Source organism: Mandrillus leucophaeus, unplaced genomic scaffold, assembly GCF_000951045.1.
Source record: "Mandrillus leucophaeus isolate KB7577 unplaced genomic scaffold, Mleu.le_1.0 Scaffold612, whole genome shotgun sequence".
NCBI classification, from domain to species: domain Eukaryota; kingdom Metazoa; phylum Chordata; class Mammalia; order Primates; family Cercopithecidae; genus Mandrillus; species Mandrillus leucophaeus.
Window position 1 is genome coordinate 1398937 of NW_012106609.1, and position 23016 is coordinate 1421952.

The 23016-nt window shown below is 38.1% G+C and overlaps 1 protein-coding gene across 1 annotated transcript in view; it reads left to right on the forward strand.

The window, feature by feature from the left end:
* Positions 1-6447: 6447 nt before the first annotated feature.
* PPP2R3A (protein phosphatase 2, regulatory subunit B'', alpha) overlaps positions 6448-23016 on the forward strand; it is a 154564-nt gene continuing 137995 nt past the window's right edge. Inside the window, exon 1 of the mRNA XM_012000025.1 lies at positions 6448-8888. Within this exon, the coding sequence (XP_011855415.1) occupies positions 6894-8888 (1995 nt within the window). The 5' untranslated portion in view covers positions 6448-6893. The remainder of the gene's footprint in view (positions 8889-23016) is intronic.

The window sequence follows — 23016 nt, forward strand, 5'->3', positions numbered from 1 at the left end:
TGGAGGAGACCTTAAAACTGTGAAACCCATACTGCACATTTTCAACGTTACCAATACCAGCCTCCTTATACCTCTCCAAACACACAAGCTTTTCCTATCTCCATGCCTTCATAGAATTCCTTTTTGCTTACAAGGCACAGTCCAACCTGTTTTTACCTGATAAGGCTCTTATCTTTCAAAATCCAGTTCCTCTCCGTCCTAACTTTTCTTATCTGCTGCTTCTAAACCTTTGTCTCACAGCAGATCTTCTTCATTAGGAATTGTCATATAACAGTTTATTGTGGAGCTTTCCAGAGGCACTGGAAAGTACATGTTAGCATAATCGTAATCTGCTTAAAGTGGTGGTAACAGTAAGTTCTTGATAACTATTTGTTGAATGAACTCTAAACATGCATATGAACCACTTGCTCAGAAATTGGGAAAACAGACTCTGCCCTTTGTGGAGATGAAAGGACCAGCAGAGACCAAAAGCCTGGGGAGTGGGGCTGGCAGCATGCCACAGACCTGAGGTGGCATAAATGTACACAATTAGAACAATTATGATTTCCCAAGTAATCTGTTGTGTTAGGGGTATAAAGCAGACTATTACAGATGTTTAGACTGAAAATTTTTCTCGTATTTTATCTCATCTAAGATTATAAAACACTCATTTAATGTGCCATTAAGAAAGAAAAAAACCCATTGATTATGATAAAATGCTTATCATCTAGAACTTTTTTTAACTTATTGAAAGAGTTCTATGAGGCTTTTGTTGACAGAGTTTTTCTTTTCTTTTCTTTTCTTTTTTTTTGTTTTTTTGAGAAAGAGTCTCGCTCTGTGGCCCAGACTGGAGTGCAGTGGCGCAATCTCGGCTCACTGCAGCCTTCAACTCACTGCATCCTCTGCCTCCCGGGTTCCATTAATTCTCCTGCCTCAGCCTTCCGAGTTAGCTGGGATTACAGGCACACACCACCATGCCCAGCTAATTTTTGTATTTTTAGTAGAGATGGGGTCTCACCATGTTGGCGAGGCTGATTGTAGACTCCTGACCTCTGGCAGTCTGCCCACCTTGGCCTCCCAAAGTGTTAAGATTATAGGCATGAGCCACCGCACCAGGCCTGACAGATATTTTTAATTATATATCACTCTTGTGCATATATAAATAAAATACAATGGAAGTAATTGGCTAAAATATTTCTAGAATTTCTTCCATTCAGATTCAAACTCTTTAAAATCACTTTTCAGTTTAGAGCCACCTATGTTTATACTTTCTCTGCCATCCAGAGTGTTTGCTGATGACGCATTTCTTAAAAGAGTGTTCTGCTATGATCTTTGGGAATTTTCTGCCAAGTCATTCTGCATGTTTTTTTACAATGGTGTTTTCTTGACCTTACTAGAGTGTGTTCAATAAATGACAACCATGTCACAGTTCTGCCTGGCCAATAGGGATTTTAAGATGCTGCCAACTGTAAGATGTATTTCCATTTCAGTGATATTAAAATGTCCAAAAAAAAATGTATTTTAGAATTTAAAAATACTGTAGCTCAATAATTAATGTGATTCTGGCACCAGAAACTTTCTCTTTATTCCTATTATTGAAAGACTGCTGCTTTTTAAAAATGTATTGATAACCAAACTTTTCTTCTAAACTGCCATTTTTGTGAAAATTTTTAAGGTTTTCTTTTCTACTTTGAAGTTTTCTTGTCTTCACATTTTTTTTGCTTAAAGTTAGCAGAGGCACATTTCTATCAACTTTAAAAGAAGCCTGATGAAAAAATAGACCTTCTACATCTCAAATGATTTAATGAAGTCTTCACTAATATACAGAGAGCAATATTTGTTGGTTAATGTAACAGAGTCAAAGCTTATTGCAAAAACAGATGTCATCCTAGTGGAAGATTTTTAGTAAATTGCTAAGAAACTTTTTCTCTCCTTTGCTCTTTCTTGATCAACATTATTTAATCAATAAACATATTACCTCATACTTCTCATGTGAGTGCTTACACCTACTTGAATCTCCTGCTGCTATTCTTTTTGTATTCTGGCCTTCATGAGAAGTCCTGGATCAATCCAGTCATTTGTACCATCTCTCCTTCTACATCAGTCCTGCTGAATGTTTCAGGATCTATCCTTACTTTTGCCTGTTGCTAATCAGATACCTCCTTATTTTCATTAACATCTCTTTCAGATTTTCATTATCTTCCCAAATTCCTTAATACCTCTCCTTTCCCCTAAATTTTAATCAATAATTTTGCTTTCGGTTTCACTGAGAAAAATTGAAGCTGTCATAGAGAAAAATTCCTTATATTTTTCTTCTTCCATATATAAATTGGTTTATTTCCCCCTGCCTCACTAGGAAAGGTTTCCACCTTCCTCTGAGACTAATCCCCTCACCAGGGCTTTGGCTACTAGTTCCTGGGTCCCCAAAGCTTCTTCTGGATCTTTCCCTTCAACATGTACACAAGCTCAAATATTTTCTATCATTTAAGAAAAAATTCGTATCTCCATTCTCTTCTAGCTGCCATTTTATAGCCCTCCTTTTCTTAGCAAAAAAAAACTAATGGAAAATCTAGTCTACGTACACCACTTTTTTTGACACCAAATCCCTGCAATTGCACGTGATAAGGGTACCAGCAACCTTCATATTGGCAAATCCAGTTTTTTGTTTTTCCTGGACCGCTTAGTAACATCCAGTGCTAGTGACCTCCATTTGGAAAGTCCCTTCTTCAGCCTCCATAAAACTGCTTTCTCCTGGTTTTCTAGTTATCTTTTTCTCTTTCTTCTTAGACTCCCTCTAAGAATTCTGTCCATCTCTTCAACCCGCAAATGTCTTTGATGCTTAACTTTTCCTCAGTCCAGAGCTGTCCTCACTTTATGCACTCACCCTAAGTAACTTCTCAGAGCTGCGTCTCCAACCCAGATCTTTCTGTTGACCTCCAGGTTTTTATGTTCACATTTCATTCAGTCATCTACCATTTAGATATTCCACAGGTACCTCCTCAAACAACACATTCAGAAAATAACTTTATCTGTCCTGTGGCTACCCCCTGTAAAACAAAAACAAAAAGTCTGTCTTGGGAGTAGCAAGACAAGTCTCCCAGTACTTAAGCCAGAAACCTAAGATTCTTCCCTGTCACTTTCCCCTCCTGCTCTTCTATGGATTCTTCCTCCTGGGCTGGTCAGTGCCCTCCTCTTTGTTATTATTGTCACCTACTTGGTTTAGATTCTCATCACTTCTTGCATAGATTATTATCATAACCTCCTAATTGATTTCTAGGTCTTCAGTCTGGTTCCTATCCATCCTCCACTCAGGTGCTACAGTAATCTTCCTAAAACAAATTTCATCATGTTACTCTCTAGCCTAAAAGTCTTTGTTTTTCTCATAGCTTTCAGAATAAACTTCAGACTTAGTTTAGCACACAAAGGCCAACTGTGGTTGGCTTTTGCTGCTGCTGCTCTTTTTTCCTGCCCTCTTGCTTGTTTCTATACGCCCCCCAGTGAAACTAGCTGGAACTACTTGTGCTTCGCGACTCACTGTGCAGTGTTCTGCCTCTCTGCCTTCACATATGTGTTTCCCTCTACCTGGAGTATTCTTCCCTTCCTTTTTGTCTAAGTAGCTCTCATTAATCCTTCAAAATTATGTACCTACATCGCTATAGTTTGGGAAGCTTTTCCTAACTCCTCAGTCTGATTCAGATGCTCCCTCTCAAAACAGACAAAGGACATGAAGAAAGGCTTCACAAGTGAACAATGACAGAATGTCTAATAGGTAAATGAGAAGATATTCAGGCTTACCAGCAATCAAGGAAATGAAGATTAAAACAATGTTAATTCTGTTTTTTTCATCGATCAGATTACCAAAAATTTAAAGAAAGGAATCAGTCCAAGAAAACATGGAGAAACAGGCCCTTTTCTAGATTGGCCCTGTGTATCTAATGACCTTTTTTGAAAAAGTATATGTACACACACACACACACACACACACACACACATACATCTTTTGACTCAACATTTTACTATGTGGAATATATTATACGCAAATAACTAAAGAGCTGTGTAAAGTGTATGTAAAAGAATGTTTATCACTGCTCATTTGAAAACAATTAGTAAATAACCTAAATGTTCAGCAATAACAAATGACTAAATAATTTTGTTTATATGATAGAATATTCATTAAAATGCTCTGTGTCTGTTTTGACATGGAAGCACATTTATGAGATATTGTCAAAGTAAGTTATAGTATGGTCCAAATTTTGTAAAAAATATATACATTTATAAATTTTCATAAGAGAAAGTTAAAGTATATCCATAAGAATATCAACAGTGTTTATTTCTGCTAGTGAATATTGCCCAACTTTTCTGAAAAGAACATTTATTAATTGTGGGAGCAAAATGGGAGAAACTTGACCTCACTCCTGATAGCTGCTGTGCTTGCTTGCTTCTGTTCCTGCCCTCATTAAACGTTGAGCACTCTGAAGACCATCACTATATGTCATTTGGCGACATTCTCCCAGGGTCTGGCACAGAGTAGGGAATGTTTGATAAGTGAATCAGAGCAATAACAGCAATAACATTTATTGTGCATTTCCTGAGTCTCAGGTATTGTTGTAAGCATCTAACATATGTTAACTTAATCTTCATGAGATGGATGTTATTATTCTCTCCATTTTGCTGTTGAAACAGACTGACAAGGTTAACCAGCTTATATTAGGCCACACTGGCAGGATTGGGATTCAAACCCATGCAGCCTAACTTTCTCTTAGACGCAGGATAGCATGGTGCTTCTGAGTTAGGTTGGATCTCTGATTGAAAATAGTGGATTAGATTCCATGTCTAAGATTCCATCTGGTTAACTGGGCATCAATTGAATTATGGTCTGAATAAAAAGCCAGAATTTTACACCCATCGGTCTGAAACAAATAGCAGGGAAAGTAATCTTTGATGCTTCGGCATTTTTTTTTTAACTCAAATTATTTTAGACTGTAAATTTCTCATTGGTCATTGGTGCCACCCCTTGAGGTTTGATTTTCTGCTGTTGATGTCCTTTCAAAACATACTCAAAGACCTAAATTTGTGATTCGTTCTTTTAAGTCTTACCCCATCCCCTTTTTCTTTCTCAGCAAAATGACTCACGAAAAGTTCATCAGATTTTTATTTATTTACTTATTTTTATGTATGTATGTATGTATTTATTTTTTGACATGGAGTCTCACTCTGTCACCCAGGCTGGAGTACAGTAGCATGATCTCGGCTCACTGCAACCTCCACCTTCTGGGTTCAAGAAATTCTCCTGCCCCAGCCTCCCGATTAGCTGGGACTGCAGGCCATGTCATCTCCCATTGTCCCCTTGCTTTCTCTGCTCCACCCTCTTTGGTCTCTTTACCATTCTTTTAGTGAATCACGCATGCTCCACTCTAGGGCCTTTGTACTTGCGGTTAGTCTGCCCTGGAGGATTTACCTCATAATACCTCCTTCGCCTGCTTCCTCTAGTCTTTCAGGTCTCTGCTCTTCAGATGTCAGTGAGGTCTTCTCTGACAACCCTTCATAAAACAGAACCCTCCCAGTGTTTCTAAACCCTTGCCCTGCATTGTTTTTCTCCCCAACACATGCCACCATGTAAGTTTATATGTTTAACTTGTATATTGGGGTTTTTCCCCGTGTTTTATTTCCTGCTTTATCCCTAGTGTATACAAAGAGCCTGGTACACACAGTAGGTAGCCAGTATTTGTTGACTGAATAAATACATTGACAGAACCTTCTTGGAAAGCAACTATAGTATATTTTAAAAGCCGTTTTTTTGTAAGAGAATGATTAAGTCACTTCTGTCCACTTGATGCAGAGAGAGAGAGATATCCGCATGGGGCAGGATCTGGGAGATGGGATCAAGATCAGTAATGAAACTTGTTTTTTCTCTCAGTAAGCAAAGAGAAGATGATGGGAGAATAATTTCTAAGGATAGAGGAAATTTGAGACTCAAGAACAGGTACTAGGTGTTGGTAGTCTTTGAGAAGACTAGGTTGATGGAAGCGAAAGGTTGGTGCGGGGACATAGTAGAAAATATGATTATAGATGGATGGGAACAGGTGTTGAGGGACTTAAAAGTGAGTCAAAAAGAGATAGACTTGCTGTGATCCATGAGGAGATCAGAAATGTGAATTCTTAAGCTGTGAGGGATGAAAATGCCATGTAAATCTAAGGTTAGTATCATATAAGGTGGCAAGGAGCATGCAATAAGAAATTCATCTCAGAGGTAGATGTGACAAGGTAGAGTTGAGGTAATATTACTCTAGGCAATAAGGAGTATAAGGTGTGATGAAACAAAGGCATGAGTTGAATATCAGCTGTAAGGGATATTGCAGATAATAAGGCTTGGTGGTTAACTGCATATGGGATGCAAAGAAAGAGGAAATTAAAAGTTCCGGCATTAAAAATTATATTTCCTTTTAATTATTTTCTTTTTTATTACAGGTTTCTCTGTCATTCACAGAAAAATGGATCATTTAAACACTTGGAGGACTCAGTTATCACAATACTTCTCTGCTACCAACTAAGATTTATGATAGTAAATTTATGACAGCAAACTTCCATGCTATGGAACTGTTGAAGAACTAAAAGAGGATATTCTTTCATCACAATAATTCTGCAGTATCATATTACTAAATAAAATTAAAAAGCACAATTATTAAATTATTAAATTTGCCAGTACAAGCACACATGTGCAGCAGCTACTGTATCCTGATAGTTACCAAACCTCAAATATAAATGATTTCCCTTCATGGGAAAAGCCATTATATTTGGAAGAAACCACTGAACATTGTTATTAAATATATTTTCAGCTAATTGTCATTTAGGAGAATTTTCATGAAACAAGTTCTAGAAAGTTCCAAGTCCCACCAGTAAGTGGATTTGATATTATGGCAGCAACTTACAGACTTGTGGTTAGTACTGTGAACCACTACAGCAGTGTGGTGATAGACCGGCGTTTTGAACAAGCTATACATTATTGCACTGGAACCTGCCACACCTTCACACATGGAGTTGACTGCATTGTGGTACACCATAGTGTTTGTGCAGACCTCTTGCACATCCCTGTGTCTCAGTTCAAAGATGCAGATCTGAACTCTATGTTTCTACCCCAAGAAAATGGGCTTTGCTCGACTGAAGGAGACTATCCCCAACAGGCCTTCACAGGCATACCCAGGGTCAAGAGAGGATCTACATTTCAGAATACCTGCAACTTAAAGGACATTGCAGGAGAAGCAATCAGTTTTGCCAGTGGGAAAATAAAAGAATTTTCCCTTGAAAAACTCAAAAACTCTAACCATGCAGCTTACAGAAAGGGAAGGAAAGTTAAGTCTGACTCATTTAATAGGAGGTCAGTTGATTTGGACTTGCTTTGTGGCCATTATAACAATGATGGGAACGCCCCATCCTTTGGTTTACTGAGGAGTTCTTCAGTTGAGGAAAAACCTTTATCTCATAGAAACTCACTTGATACGAACCTGACTTCCATGTTTCTTCAAAACTTCTCTGAAGAAGACTTGGTTACTCAGATTTTGGAAAAACATAAAATAGATAATTTTTCTTCTGGGACAGACATAAAGATGTGCTTGGACATCTTATTGAAATGCTCTGAGGATTTAAAAAAATGCACAGACATCATAAAACAATGCATAAAGAAAAAGTCAGGGAGTAGCATCAATGAAGGAAGTGGTAATGATACATTTTCTAGCTCTGAAACTGTCTATATGAATGTAATGACCAGGTTAGCATCCTATCTGAAAAAATTACCATTTGAATTCATGCAGTCTGGGAATAATGAGGCTCTAGATTTAACAGAACTGATCAGTAATATACCTAGCTTACAGCTGACTCCCTTCTCTCCAGTGTTTGGCACTGAACAACCCCCTAAATATGAAGATGTTGTCCAGCTCTCAGCTTCTGACTCTGGACAATTTCAAACTATTGAATTGCAAGATGACAAGCCTAATTCTAGGAAGATGGACACTGTACAATCCATTCCAAACAACTCCACAAATTCCTTATATAACTTAGAGGTAAATGATCCTAGAACTCTAAAAGCTGTCCGGGTTCAATCACAGTCATTAACCATGAACCCTTTAGAAAATGTTTCTTCTAGTGACTTAATGGAAACTCTTTATATCGAAGAAGAGTCAGATGGAAAGAAAGCATTAGATAAAGGACAAAAGACAGAGAATGGACCTAGTCATGAGTTATTAAAGATACATGAACATAGAGCAGAATTTCCAGAACATGCTACTCATCTTAAAAAATGCCCCGCCTCAATGCAAAATGAAATTGGTAAGATATTTGAGAAATCATTTGTTCATCTACCTAAGGAAGGCTGTAAATCAAAAGTTTCTAAAGTTGAAGAGGGAGACCAGAGAGATTTTACAAATTCCAGTAGCCAAGAAGAGATAGATAAATTGTTAATGGATTTGGAATCTTTTTCACAGAAGATGGAGACCTCTCTAAGAGAGCCACTTGCAAAGGGTAAAAACTCTAATTCTTTAAATAGTCACAGTCAGTTGACTGGTCAGACCCTTGTAGATCTTGAGCCTAAATCTAAAGTCTCTTCACCCATAGAAAAAGTCTCGCCTTCCTGTCTAACAAGGATTATCGAAACCAATGGACACAAAATAGAGGAAGAGGATCGAGCCCTCTTACTGCGAATTCTGGAAAGCATTGAAGACTTTGCTCAAGAACTAGTTGAATGCAAATCAAGCAGAGGGAGCCTATCACAAGAGAAGGAAATGATGCAAATTCTACAGGAAACCTTGACAACTTCCTCCCAGGCCAATTTATCAGTCTGTAGAAGTCCTGTTGGTGATAAAGCCAAAGATACTACTTCAGCAGTTTTGATTCAGCAGACTCCAGAGGTGATCAAGGTAAGCCCCAACAATTTTGAGTCCTAGGAACTCTTTAAAAAATGTTTTAGTGTTTGAAAATTTTATAAAGAAAAACTTTTTTGTTAGCCATTTTTTGTTCTACTAAAGCTCGTGCCCTGCTCTAGGAATGATCTCACTCAGCTCAGAGTCAGTAAAAAGCAAAGATTATACAAGATAATATATAAAAAAAGGAAAAAGCAGACTTTAGACTCAGACTGGTTTCTACCACCCTCCCCATACCCTTCATCTTCTTCCCAGCTCTGTGACCAAAGGAAAATTACTTACCTTTAATATCCTCATCTTTATGGTGGAAATAAGGATCAAAATAACTCGTGTGAAACATAAGCAAGGTTCCTTACACAAAGTAGGCATTTAATATTAGTCCTCACCCTCCCCAGCCAACCAAGAGACCAGTTGTTACTGCATGCCTGTGTAGACCTGTGTAAGGTTAGTGTAGAGTACAAAAGAAGAGAAGACATGATTCTTAGAGATCTTAAAATCTACTTGTAGAGACAAAACTGACAATGTCTGAAACAGTTTATGAACATGTGAACACCATTCTGAAAGCATTGTCATAACAGTAGGCCTTCAAAGAAGGTAAAGACTAAAGGGTAAGATTTGATTCTCCAGGCACCTGAGAATAAATATCAATCTAGAATCATAGAAGTGTTTTGAAAAGTTTTTAATCCATCCCCCTACTGAAAGTACTGCTTTTGAATATTCCCAGAAAGGCAGTTGTCTTCCCATTTTATTTACATATGTGTGTCGTAGTGCACCAGGATTATTCCTTGTTCATTTTGTAAGTCCAACATGGGTTAGCAAGAGGCTCTGCTCTACTTCACTCAAGGACCCAGTCTGATGGAGGCTCCATGTTCTCACTGCTGCCTATTGACTCATCTGGAATATGTGGCTTTTGAGTTCACTGAAGGAGGGGAACAAAGGGTGATGCTTTTAACTGCCTTGTCCCAAACTTGGACACACTTCATTTCTGCTCACAGTCCAGTGATTCCCAACCTAAAATCTGAGAAACATAGAAAAGCACATGGAATATTTGTTAAGCACTGCCCCTACTACATGAATGAGCTATATGTATCAACATATATGAATTCAGACATAAAGCCAAATCGACAAAAGCAAGTGGTAAAATAAGGATATGAATCATTTTGAGATATATACATTTTTACAAAAAGTATGAAGAAATACATGGATACACAAAATCCAGTGTTAATGGTTAATCCTGGAGGAAGGGAAATGCAACTGAGGAAGGGCATACAGGGGGCCTGAATAGTATTAGTCATATTTTACTTCATAATCTGGGTAGTAGATCCATAAGTATTTTGTCATGTTATTCTTTATGCTTTTTATATTCTTAAATATTACATAGTAATTTTTTAAAAAACTAATTGGATATTTGAGATGCCATTTATGTGACCAAGTTAAAATACAAGTTACATATTAGGCTTCTCATTGCAAGTTTCATTTGAGCAGGGGAAAAACTGGGAAAAAAATCAGATGAATCTATCTTTCCGTGGTACAGGTTGAGCATCCAAAATCCAAAGTGCTCTAAAATTTGAAACTTTTTGGGCACCAACATGATGCCACAAGTGGAAAATTCTGCACCTGACCTTGTGACAGGTCACTGTCAAAACGCTATCAAAACCTTGTTTCAAGTACAAAATTCTTTAAAATACTGTTTAAAATTACCTTCAAGCTATGTGTATATATGAAACAAATAAATTTCATGTTTAGACTTGGGCCCCATCCCCAAGGTATCTCATTATGTATATGCAGATATTCCAAAATCCAAAAAAAATCTAAATCTAAAACACTTCTGGTCTTGAGCATTTTGAATAAGGGATACTTAATCTGTATGTTTTGTGGCTGCTATTCTTCTGTGGACTTTTTTAGTTACTAGCAACACTAAAGTTTAAAACAATACGTACTTAATAAGGTTATTAAGTGATTATTTGGTTCTAAATATTGCAGATGTTCCCTGAGCATTTCTGTGAAATTACTTTGTGTGAATCTCCTCATTTGTTGGTTCACAGGTGGTAATATCTTTAGTTTTGGGTCAACACTAGGGGAGAAACTTGGAATTAATCACAAAAGTAAGAAAAATCCCTTCATGTGGTTTTTTTCCCACATGACACATTGCAGGACACAGGCAATACTGATGTACTTAATAGTTTGTTATAAAGGAAAGAAAATACCTACATAGCAACTTCAAAATGATAATAATGTCATAAGAGCGACTAGTTATTGTGAACTAAGGCATACTGAGACATTTAAAGGTATTATCTCGCTATTTTCCCTCACAATAACCTGTCTGCCCATTGAAGAACATCTACGTTCTCTGATGACCTATTCCAATGTCTTAAAACCATTATAACCAGAAACTCTCACTGTGATACGGTGTTCTGAATTTTACTCAACCCTCTTCTCCCATTACCTTCTGTGACAAAAAGGAGACAAATTCTCTAAAAAGAGATGGACTGCATAAAGTAGAAAATGTCTGAGCATCACCTGTCCTGTGTCCCTGGCTAACACCCATGACCCCCAATCTAGGTACAACTACTTAAAATGCCACGCTGGGCTCTAAATGTGCTCCCCAGTTTTTTGACAAGTAATGAACTGAAATCAAAATCTTATTAAAAGACTGTCTCCTGCTATTCTTTTAAATAAGTTTCAATATCACAGAATATAATAAAATTTGATGAGATTTCTTCTTGATAGAAGTTGAAAAAGTAATTAATGAAAAGCTAATTTAAAGAGACAGATAATATAAAATGTTTAATTCAGGAAGATGCTTAATGCAAGAAGACAAACCATTCTTCCTTGACTCAGTTCCCTTCCTACTTGTCTTTTTTTTTAATCTTATGAAAAATTTAAGTGAGGAATTGGCAAACATTTCTGTGAAGGGCAAGATAGTAAATATTTTAGGCTTTATGGGTCAGAGTCTCTGTCATGTAGTCTTATTTGCTCTTTACAAGACAAACCAACAGCCAAACAACCCAATGCTTTAAAAATGTAAACCATTCTTAGCTCTAAGACTTAAAAAGCAGGCAGTGGACCAGATTTGGTCAATGGACTGAAGTTTGTCAACCCATTTTAAGCAAATAGAAAAGTATGGTGAATGATATAAAAGCACTGTTATCACTCATCACTTAGCTTTGTCAAATCTTAACATTTTACTGTTTGCTTCAAAACTCCAACTACCTTTTGTCCCAAGAGAGTTCAGCAAGAGACTAAATAGATATATCATGAATCCATTATTTCTCTCAAACCTAAGCTTTGTGATAGTTTTATCTTGATAATAAAGGGCAACAAAAATTGTTCTAACAGAACTTTCCTTCCTAGAGAATATAGGGAAATTTCAGGCTGCTGTGCTTGTATTATTATGAATTCCAAGTTAGTAGAATCCACACCAATAAGGGATAAAGAGTAAGAAGCCTACCTGTCATTCGGATGGTAACCTTTTCCCATCGGTTTTCTGGAGTTTAAAGTCAGAATTTAAGCAGGCAGTCTACCTGACAACCTAATTCACATCTAATCTCTTTCTCCATTCGGCCTCCAAAAATGTTATCTCAAGCTCTCAAATGTACCCGAGGTAAAAATGAAATATTGAAATAAGAATATGGAAGAAGATGTGTGAATCTCTCTTAAGTTTCCACATCTGGGCTACTAGTCTCTGTTGGCCTCTATTTAGCATTAAATAGCTATTTTTTGAATGAATAAATGAATAAGTGGAGGAATAACCAAGTGAGGGGATTTTCACTCTCCTGCTCTGTCTCCTTCTCAAATGGAAACTGCTCCCTTGCCTGAGGACTGTCCCTTTCCCTGCTTTTTGCTTCTCAAGGATGGGTACAAGAGGACCTGACCTCAGGGTGCCCTTCTCGGACTTCAGGGTAGTGCCTCAGCAAGACTCAAGTATCTTACCTAGACCTCTAAGTCTTTTAATTCCTCTAGCTTTTAACACCTAAAAAATGACAGCACCCTAGGAAGGGTCCGGTCACCTTTCCTGGCAAGAGGGGAAGACATCATGAGAGTGTAGATTGTTTTACTTTATTACGGGGCAGAAATCCCTCAATAATATGCTGTAGCTATTTCGAGGAGAGGGTGCTTTCTTGATCACCATTGTTCCCACAGGCTTTCTTACAGTATACCGTATACGAGCTCTTTGTTTAAATTTTGAAAATTTTGTAACCATTTATTTTCTCTTTAAGGAATACCTATATATTGTCCTTTTGCCCATTCTTAGAAGTTGCCATCTTCCTCCTCATGGATTTGGGTTGGAAAAGGATATTTCTGGCCATTTAATTTTAGTACAATTGTTTGTTTTTTATTTGTTTTTGGATGCCCGAGAGAGAAATCTTTGAAGGTGGGCACGATTTCTGTTGTTACTGGAACTTACTTTGCTTTCTTCTAACCCTGAGCAGGAATATGTATTTGAGATTTCATTCCAGAGTAAATAAAGGATCTTCCTAGGTTAATGATCTAACATTTAGGTTTCCTCAATGTTTAAATAGTATAGTGTATAGTTTTGTATGCATATTTGAATGCAGAATAATTAGGAAAATAAATTTAACATTTTAGCAAAGCACATTTTAGGAACTTTGTTAAACGTTCCTTCTGGAGCATTAATAAACACTTTTCTCTCTTTACTTTCTAGGTTTATATCCATGCCTTCATTAACACTAGCCAGTCATGTCACCGAGGGAAAATGTTTGTTCTTCCCTAGCTTTGTAGGTGTTCATGGTGCCTGGGTTCAGTGCTGGGAATACTTGAGTAGAAATCAAGACACTTAGCAATGAAATAGGAAACCATTCTCTCCTCCTCTCAATTACCACCAACCAGATTAATAAAAGTAAACAGATCTGCCTGGTGGCAAATAGGAATTTGTGGAATGAGCCCAACCTGAATATCCCCCTCCACCTTTGGTGGCTTCTGACGTCACGTCCCTTTGCATTAATACCTCCATTCTTTCTGATTAACATCAGGTATCTCAAATATGTCCCCATCTATGTTCACAAGAGCCTGGTAGATATATATGTACTGATGTAGAAAGGTCAAGATAAAGTTAAAAATGTAAATTGCAAGATGTACCATTATGATTCCTTTTTGTTATTAATATATTTTTATGCACACAGAAAGTTTGGGCTTCATATGCTCCTTATGGTTCATGTTCCTCCAGAAGTAGAAAGTGAATCTCATATCTAGGTGTTCCTGATAAGTCTGCCCTCTCCCAGCCTCCACTCCACCCTTGGCAGGAGTGAAGAGGAGCTCCCAGAACTCAACTTGCTCCATTAAGCCCACAGGCTTGTCCAACCCTCATAGCTTCACCACCACTCTCTGAGTTAAGGTCATCAGGACTGATCTAATATATCCTTCATCTCTGTTTACATTAGTCACCACCAGAAGTCCAGGAATCCAGATCACCCCCCATCCCCCACCCCACTTTCCTCCTCACACTGCTCTTATATGTCTCCTAAGTCCACTTCCAACCCTGCCAACTCCTGAAATCCTTTCACCATGTCCTCTTGCACGCTGAGCTCATGATCATTCACCAGCAAAGTTTCTTATGTCATCTCTCTTCTCTAAACATTTCCCTTCCTATTATAACTGAAACTCGTCTCTTCCTAAGGATACTGTAGGCAGTGAAATGGTGGCTCTGTTCTTTCTCATTCCCACCCCCTATCCCACTGGGCCTGGAGGGGGCAGTAAGTGTTCTTGCATTTCATTGCTGCTCTAGACTATTCTCCTGGCCGCCTCCCTGAAACCAGCCCCGCCCCACCTTTGAACTAATATCATTAGACTCTGCTATCCACTACCCCTTCTGATTGTAGTCATCTACCACCCCAGGTCACTTATTTCTTGGAGGTTTTATCTCCTGGCTTTAGACACACTTTTCAGTATTACTGTTGCCACTGTTCAAGTGTTCAGTAGATAAGGTATCCAGTACAGGAGCTTCTCAATTCCTTGATGTCTACTGAGTTTGTCCTTTGCCCTTCTTCGTTCATTTTCTGGCCTTATGTTTATGTCAGTGGTTTTAAGAATATGATTCCCAACTAATAGTGTTAGCATCACCTGGGCACTTGATAGAAATGCATATTCTCATGCCCCAACCCAGACCTAGTAAATCAGAAACTCTGGGGGTAGGGCTCAACACTTTTTGGTTTAACAAGCCCTCCGGGTGATTCTGATAACATGATTATGCTTGAGAATCACTGCGATAATTCGTCACTAAAATCATTTCCTTGAATATACTCTCAGCTTCCTTGTTAACCCCTCATTTCTTGGTACCCACCTGGAACAGCTCTAACTCAGATTCAGTTGTGTTCTCTCTCTACTCTGAGCTTTTATTTGTGCAGCTGAACTTGGCTAGAGAAGATCACACAACCATGCTGAGTGGTCTTGCTTTAAATTCATGACCACCAACGTCCAGTGGGTCTTTAGTACCGTCTGGCAGTCCTACTGTGTTTCCCTAGTCCATTCACTTCCCCCCTCTGCAGGTGCCTTATTCCCTGTCCTCTAACCTCCAGCATCTTTCCCATCCTCACCCTCAGCTAATAATCTTGTTTCCTATTTTACTGAGAAAACTAACGCAGTCAGAAGAGACCTTTACCCATCTCCTACCCATATCAGTACTAAATATCTTCTCCCTTTCCTTCTATTTCTATTATTTCTATACATGAATCATCTAAGCTCCTATCTTTTTTTTTTTTTTTTTTTGAGATGGAGTCTCACTCTGTCGCCCAGGCTGGTGTGCAATGACATGATCTTGGCTCACTGCAACCTTTGCCTCCCACGATTCTCCTGCCTCAGCCTCCCGAGCAGCTGGGACTACAGGCACATGCCACAACGCCTGGCTCATTTTTGTATTTTTAGTAGAGATAGAGTTTCACCATGTTGGTCAGGCTGGTCTTGAACTCCTGACCTCGTGATCTGCCCACCTCAGCCTCCCAAAGTGCTAGGATTACAGGCGTGAGCCACCGCGCCCATCCCCAAGCTCCTATCTAAGGCCAGGCCTACACTGGGCTTTATTAATAGATCCCATCCCCTCCCATCAACTCACAAACACTCCTGCAGAGATTGACCCATTTCTCCCCTGCAGTCATCAGTTTTTCTCCTCTGCTCAGTCACTCCTTCAGCAGATAAACATGCTGCAGTTCTCCCAGCTTTAAGACAAACAGACCCCTAGTGCTCCAACATACCATTTGAGTTAACACTCATTTGTCTGTTCTTCTTCACTCCAGGACTCTTTGAAAGAGCTCTGTTATTATTGTTTCCAGTTCCTCCTCTAGCCCTCGTCTTTCTAAATATACCAGACATAATCCCATTTGCTGTTCCCTCTTCCTACGACGCCCCCATCCCATACCTGCAGGACTCGTTCCATCACCACGTCTGTGTTCTTAAAAATACCACTTCACTGAGGCCTTTTTGCCCTAAAAATTGCGTGCACACATACAGTCTTTGGTATTCCCTTTCCCCCTTTATTGTTTTTTTTCCCTCTAACACCACCCTCTGATATATTATTTCAATTACTGTTTGTTTTTCTCCCCTGACTCCTACCACTAGAATGAAACCTCTATGAGAACAGGGAATTGGATCTGTTACATTCACTGCTATATCCCTGGTAGCTGGCACTCAGTTCGTCCTCAGTTGATATTTGTTAGTAATTGTCACTTTGTAGAGGGACTTTTGTTTCTATGTTATATTTCTGTAGTATTTAAATTTTTCCTTACAACTAACCTTATCCTTTTGTAAGAAGAAAAAGATAATAAAGGTAATTTTTCTAAATTCTCTTAGATACCCTAAGAGATTCCACTATTTTAGCCAGGCTTGAGCCCCTGAAACCAGGCTTCCCAATATGATCATCTTCAGAAATTGGATAAAATTACCTATGTAAACTGATCACTTCAGAAGCTCTATTATACAGTATCTTGCAGTCCACCTCCTTCATAAGAACTGAGAATTACATAGAGATCTTTGAATCAGAGTCATCTCCCTTGAGATTTGCCGGCAAACTGTAACTAATCTAGACTAGGTCTGAGGGCTGAGGGGTTATTCTGTCATCCCCTCTCATGGATCTACTTTTGGAGACCACAGTTAAGGTGTTTATCCTGGGAGGTGCTTTGACATCCAGGAGACATATTTGTTGTACTTCCAGCGTAATGCTCATTGTCACCGGGGTCCTTGACTATCAGTTCCAAGCTCCTGTTTTGACATCTGTGAGTTCAACTGTCACCCACAATTACTGAGAAATCATACACACACACACACACACACACACACACTCTCTCTCTCTCTCTCTCTCTCTCTCCCCCCCCCCCCCCCCCAAGGAAGACACTGGGGCAGAGTATTTTATAGCACCAGTCACCAGGCATTTATTTAACATGGCAGTGTCAGTGAAATGGAATCCCTTCATTTCTTTTTTCTCCAACATATTTATAGGCCAAAAATGAATTATTATGGTCTGTATTGAGCAATCTCTAATTGAATTAATTTCTCAAGGAGAAAGGGAAGAAAAAAGGCAGACTAAGAAGTACGGAGAACTCTAGACACTAGAAATTCTAGGGATCCCAGAGTTATTATTCCTGATCATTTTAGGCTCTAATTCTTTCTTGCTGTCCCAGATCCTAGAACAACATCTACCCCAAGTATTAAGAACACTGAAAAGCAAAAGTATCAGATTTTGTGGGTTCTTTCTGTTATGAGTCATAGAATGTGTTCCCATAATTTGGAGGCAATTGAAGCAAGACACAAAAATGCTTATTAGGTCTCCTCTGTCATATACATGCCTTCCTATTTTGCTGCAGCCAGTGAAGTCAAGGTTAGAGAATTAGGCTGGGAACAAATAAACTATAGATAACTACCACTACCTGGCCTCCTTCCCCCAACTAGTGTTTCATTATTTAAGAGTTAAAAAAAAAAAGTTACACAGAACAAGCCACTAAACAATGAAGAAAACACCAAGTTAGAGCAGAAAGATCATGAAATCCTAGTATTAACTAATTAGCTTATAACCAGTTGGCTCTCATAAAGCCTATTTACAGGGATATTTTAAAGAAAATCTGTGATTCCAAGCTGTTACGCCTTTTAATTTATTTTTTATTTATTTTTATTTCACTAGGTTTTGGGGGGACAGATGGTATTTGATTACGTAGAAAAGTTTGTTAGTGGTGATTTCTGAGATTTTGGTGCACCCATCACCTGAGCAGTGTATACTGTGCCTAATGTATAGTCTTTTATCCCTCACCCCCTTCCCACCTTTCCTCCCAAGTCCCCAAAGTCCGTTCTATCATTCTTATGCCTTTGCATCCTCATAGCTTAGCTCCAACTTATAAGTGAGAACATGCGAGTTTGGCTTTCCATTCCTGAGTTACTTCACCTACAATAATAATCTCCAGTTCCATCCAGGTTGCTGCAAATGCCATTATTTCATTACTTTTTATGGCTAAGTAGTATTCCATGGTTGTGTGTGTGTGTGTGTGTGCGCACGTATGTGTATGTATCACATTTTGTTTATCCATTCATTGATGGCTGAGCGTTTGGGCTGGTTCCATAGTTTTGCATTTGCAAATTGTGTTGCTATCAACATGAGTGTGCAAGTATCTTTTTTGTATAATGACTTCTTTTCCTCTGGGTAGATACGCAGTAGTGGGATTGCTGGATCAAATGGTAGATCTGCTTTCTGTTCTTTAAGGAATTTTCATACTGTTTTCCAGAGTGATTGTAGTAGTTTACATTCCCACCAGCAGTGTAAAAGTGTTCCCTTTTCACCACCATGCCAATATCTACTCTTTTTTGATTTTTTAAATTATGGCCATTCCTGCAGGAGTAAGGTGGTATCGCATTGTGGTATTGATTTGCATTTCACTGATCATTAGTGATGTTGAGCGTTTTTTCATATATTTGTTGGCCATTTGTATGTCTTAAGACTTGTTTTATTTATGTCCTTAGCCCACTTTCTGATGGGATTGTTTGTTTTTTTCTTGCTTATTTGTTTGAGTTCTATGTAGATTCTGGATATTAGCCCTTTGTCAGATGCATAGTTTACAAAGATTTTCTCCCACGCTGTGGGTTGTCTGTTTACTCTGCTGATTATTTCTTTCGCTATGCAGAAGCTTTTTAGTTTAATTAAGTCCCATCTGTTTATCTCTGTTTCTGTTGCATTTGCTTTTGGGTCCTTAGTCATGAAGTCTTCGCCTAAGCAAATGTCTAGAAGGTTTTTTCCAATGTTATCTTCTAGAATTTTTATGGTTTCAGGTCTTAGATTTAAGTCCTTGATCCATCTTGAGTTGATTTTTGTGTAAGATGAGAAATGAGGATCCAGTTTCATTCCTCTACATGTAGTTTGCCAATTATTCCAGCACTATTTGTTGAATAGGGTGTCCTTTCCCCACTTTATGTTTTTTTTTGGCTTGTCAAAGATCAGTTGGTTGTAAGTATTTGGCTTTATTTCTGGGGTTCTCTATTCTGTTCTGTTGGTCTGTGTGCCTATTTTTGTGACTATAGCAATATAGTGTAGTTTGAAGTCAGGTAATGTGATGCCTCCAGATTTGTTCTTTTGCTTAGTCTTACTTTGGCTATGTGGGCTCTTTTTTGGTTCCATATAAATTTCAGGATTGTTTTTTCTAATTTTGTGAAGAGTGATGATGGTATTTTGATGGGGATTGCATTGAATATGTAGATTGCTTTTGGCAGAATGGTCATTTTCACAATATTGATCCTATCCATCCGTGAGCATGGGATATGTTTTCATTTGTTTATGTCATATGTGATTTCTTCAGCAGTGTTTTGTGGTTTTCCTTGCAGAGGTCTTTCACCTCCTTGGTTAGGTATATTCCTATGTATTTTATTTATTTTATTTTTTTGCAGCTATTGTGAAAGGGATTGAGTTCTTGATTTGATTCTCAGCTTGGACTCGGTTGGTGTATAGGAGTGCTACTGATTTGTGTACTTTGATTTTATATCCTGAAACTTGACTGAATTCATTTATCAGATCTAGGACCTTTTGGATCAGTCTTTAGGGTTTTCCAGGTGTATGATCATATCATCAGCAAACAGCGACAGTTTGACTTCCTCCCTTTATTTCTTTCTCTTGCCTGATTGCTCTGACTAGGACTTCTAGTACTACGTTGAATAGAAGTGGTAAAAGTGGGCATCCTTGTCTTGTTCCACTTCTCAGGGGCAGTCCTTTCAGCTTTTCCCTGTTCAGTATAATGTTGGCTGTGAGTTTATTGTAGATAGCTTTTATTACCTTAAGGTATGTCCCTTCTATGCCAATTTTGCTGAGGTTTTAATCATAAGGGGATGCTGGATTTTGTCAAATGCGTTTTTCACATCTATTTGAAATGATCATGTGATTTTTGTTTTTAATTCTCTTTATGTGGTGTATCACATTTATTGAGTTGTGTATATTAAGTCATCCCTGCATCCCTGGTAAGAAACCCACTTGATCATGGTGGATTATCTTTTTAATAGGCTGTTGGATTCAGTTAGCTAGTATTTTCTTGAAGATTTTTGCATCTATGTTCACCAGAGATGTTGATCTGTAGTTTTTTTATGTCCTTTCCTGGTTTTGATACTAGGGTGATACTGGCTTCATAGAATGATTTAGGGAGGATTCCCTCTTTCTCTGTTTTTTGGAATAGTTTCAATAGTATTGGTACCAATTCTTTGAATGTCTGATAGAATTCAACTGTGAATCCATCTGGTCCTGGACTTTTTTTTGTTGGCAATTTTTTAAATTACCACTCTCTTTGCTTGTTATTGGTCTGTTGAGTTTCTGTTTCTTCCTGGTTTAATCTAGGAGGGTTGTATATTTCCAGGAATTTATCCATCTCTTCCGGGTTTTCCAGTTTGTGTGCATGAAGGTGTTCATAGTAGCCTTGAATGATCTTTTGTATTTTTGTGGTATCGGTTGTAATATTTCCTGTTTCATTTCTAATTGAGCTTATTTGGATCGTCTCTCCTTTTCTCGTTTAATCTCTCTAATGGTCTGTCAATTTTGTTTATCTTTTCAAAGAACCAGCTTTTTGTTTCATTTGTCTTTTGTATTTTTTGTTGTTGTTTGAATTTCATTTAGTTCTGCTTTGATCTTTGTTATTTCTTTTCTTTCGCTAGGTTTGGGTTTGGTTTGTTCTTGTTTCTCTAGTTCCTTGCGGTATGACCTTAGATTGTGTATTTGTCGTCTTTCAGACTTCTTGACGCAGGCATTTAATGCTGTGAACTTTGCTCTTAGCACCACTTTTGCTGTATCCCAGAAGTTTTGATAGGTTATGTCACTATTATTGTCCAGTTCAAAGAATTTTTTAATTTCCGTCTTGATTTCATTGTTGACGCAACAATCATTCAGAAACTGATTATTTAATTTCCATGTATTTGCATGGTTTTGAGGGTTCCTTTTGGAGTCGATTTCCAATTTTATTCCACTTTGGTCTGAGAAAGTACTTGATATAATTTCAGTTTTCTTAAGTTTACTGAGACTTGTTTTGTGGCCTATCATATGGTCTATCTTGGAGAATGTTCCATGTGCTGATGAATGGAATGTATATTCTGCAGTTGTTGGGTAGAATGCTCTATAAATATCCGTTAAGTCCATTTGTTCTAGGGTATAGTTTAAGTCCATTGTTTCTTTGTTGACCTCCTGATGTGATGACCTGTCTGGTGCGTTCAGTGGAGTATTAAAGTCCCCACTATTATTGTGTTGCTGTCTGTCTCCTTTCTTAGGTCTAGTAGTAATTGTTTTATAAATTTGGGAGTTCCAGTGTTAGGTGCATATATATTTAGGATTGTGATATTTTCCACTAGTCCTTTTATCATTATATAATGTCCCTCTTTGTCTTTTTTGACTGTTGTTGCTTTAAAGTGTGTTTTATGTGATATAAGAATAGCTACTCCTGCTCACTTTTAGTGTCCGTTTGCGTGGAATATCTTTTTCCACCCCTTTACCTTAAGTTTATGTGAGTCCTTATACATAAGGTGAGTCTCTTAAAGACAGCAGATACTTGGTTGGTAAATTCTTATCCATTCTGCATCTTTTAAGTGGAGCATTTAGGCCATTTACTATTGCCATATGAGGTACTATTCTATTCATCATATTAGTTGCTGCCTGAATACCTTGGGGGTTTTTTGTTGTGTTATTATTTTATGTGCCCTGTGAAATGTATGCTTTAAGGAGGTTCTATTTTGGTGTATTTCGAGGTTTTATTTCAAGATTTAGAACTCCTTTTAGCAGTTCTTGTAATGCTGGCTTGGTAGTGGTGAATTATCTCAGCACTGGTTTGTCTGCAAAAGACTATCTTTCCTTCATTTATGAAGCCTAGTTTAGCTGGATACAAAATTCTTGGTTGATAATTGTTTGTTTAAGGAGGCTAAAGATATGACCCCAATCCCTTCTAGCTTGTAGGGTTTCTGCTGAGAAATCTGCTGTTAATCTGAGAGGTTTTCCTCTTAAAGTTATCTGATGCTTTTACTTCACAGCTCTTTAGATTTTTTCCTTCATTTTGACTTTAGATAACCTGATGACTGTGTGCCTAGGTGATGATCTTTTTGCATTGAATTTCCCAGGTGATTTGGATATCTAGATCTCTAGCAACGCCAGGGAAGTTTTCCTTGATTATTCACTCTGTTATTACCTTTTTACGCTACTCAGTCTGTTAGAACTACAACATGAGAAGGCTTTTTAAAAATTGAGATAAAATTCATTTTCTGGACATTTGGGTTGTTTCCACTTTTTGGCTATTATGAATGATGCAACTATGAACATATGTATATAAGTTTTTGTGTCAACAAAGACAGGGTGTTAACATATTTAGATTTTTCCAAACAGCTGGCTGGCTTTTGTTAATCAGAAGCACCCTCATGATGTACCGGGACCTCCACTTCAATATGTAACTTTTTTTTTTTTTGGTAGCATGTTCTGAGCAAAATCCCTTGATGTCACTTCAGAGTGACTGTCTTTGGTGTCACTTCAGAGTGGCTGTGCTGTCTTTCTGGACCTGCTTCTAACACTCACCTCAATACAGGTCCTCACTTAGCTGATTTCCCAGCCTCACTGTGCTATGTGTTTCTGTCACTTAGATTTTTATAGTTTTGCTGCCTGCGTTATCCCAACTGCCCTTCC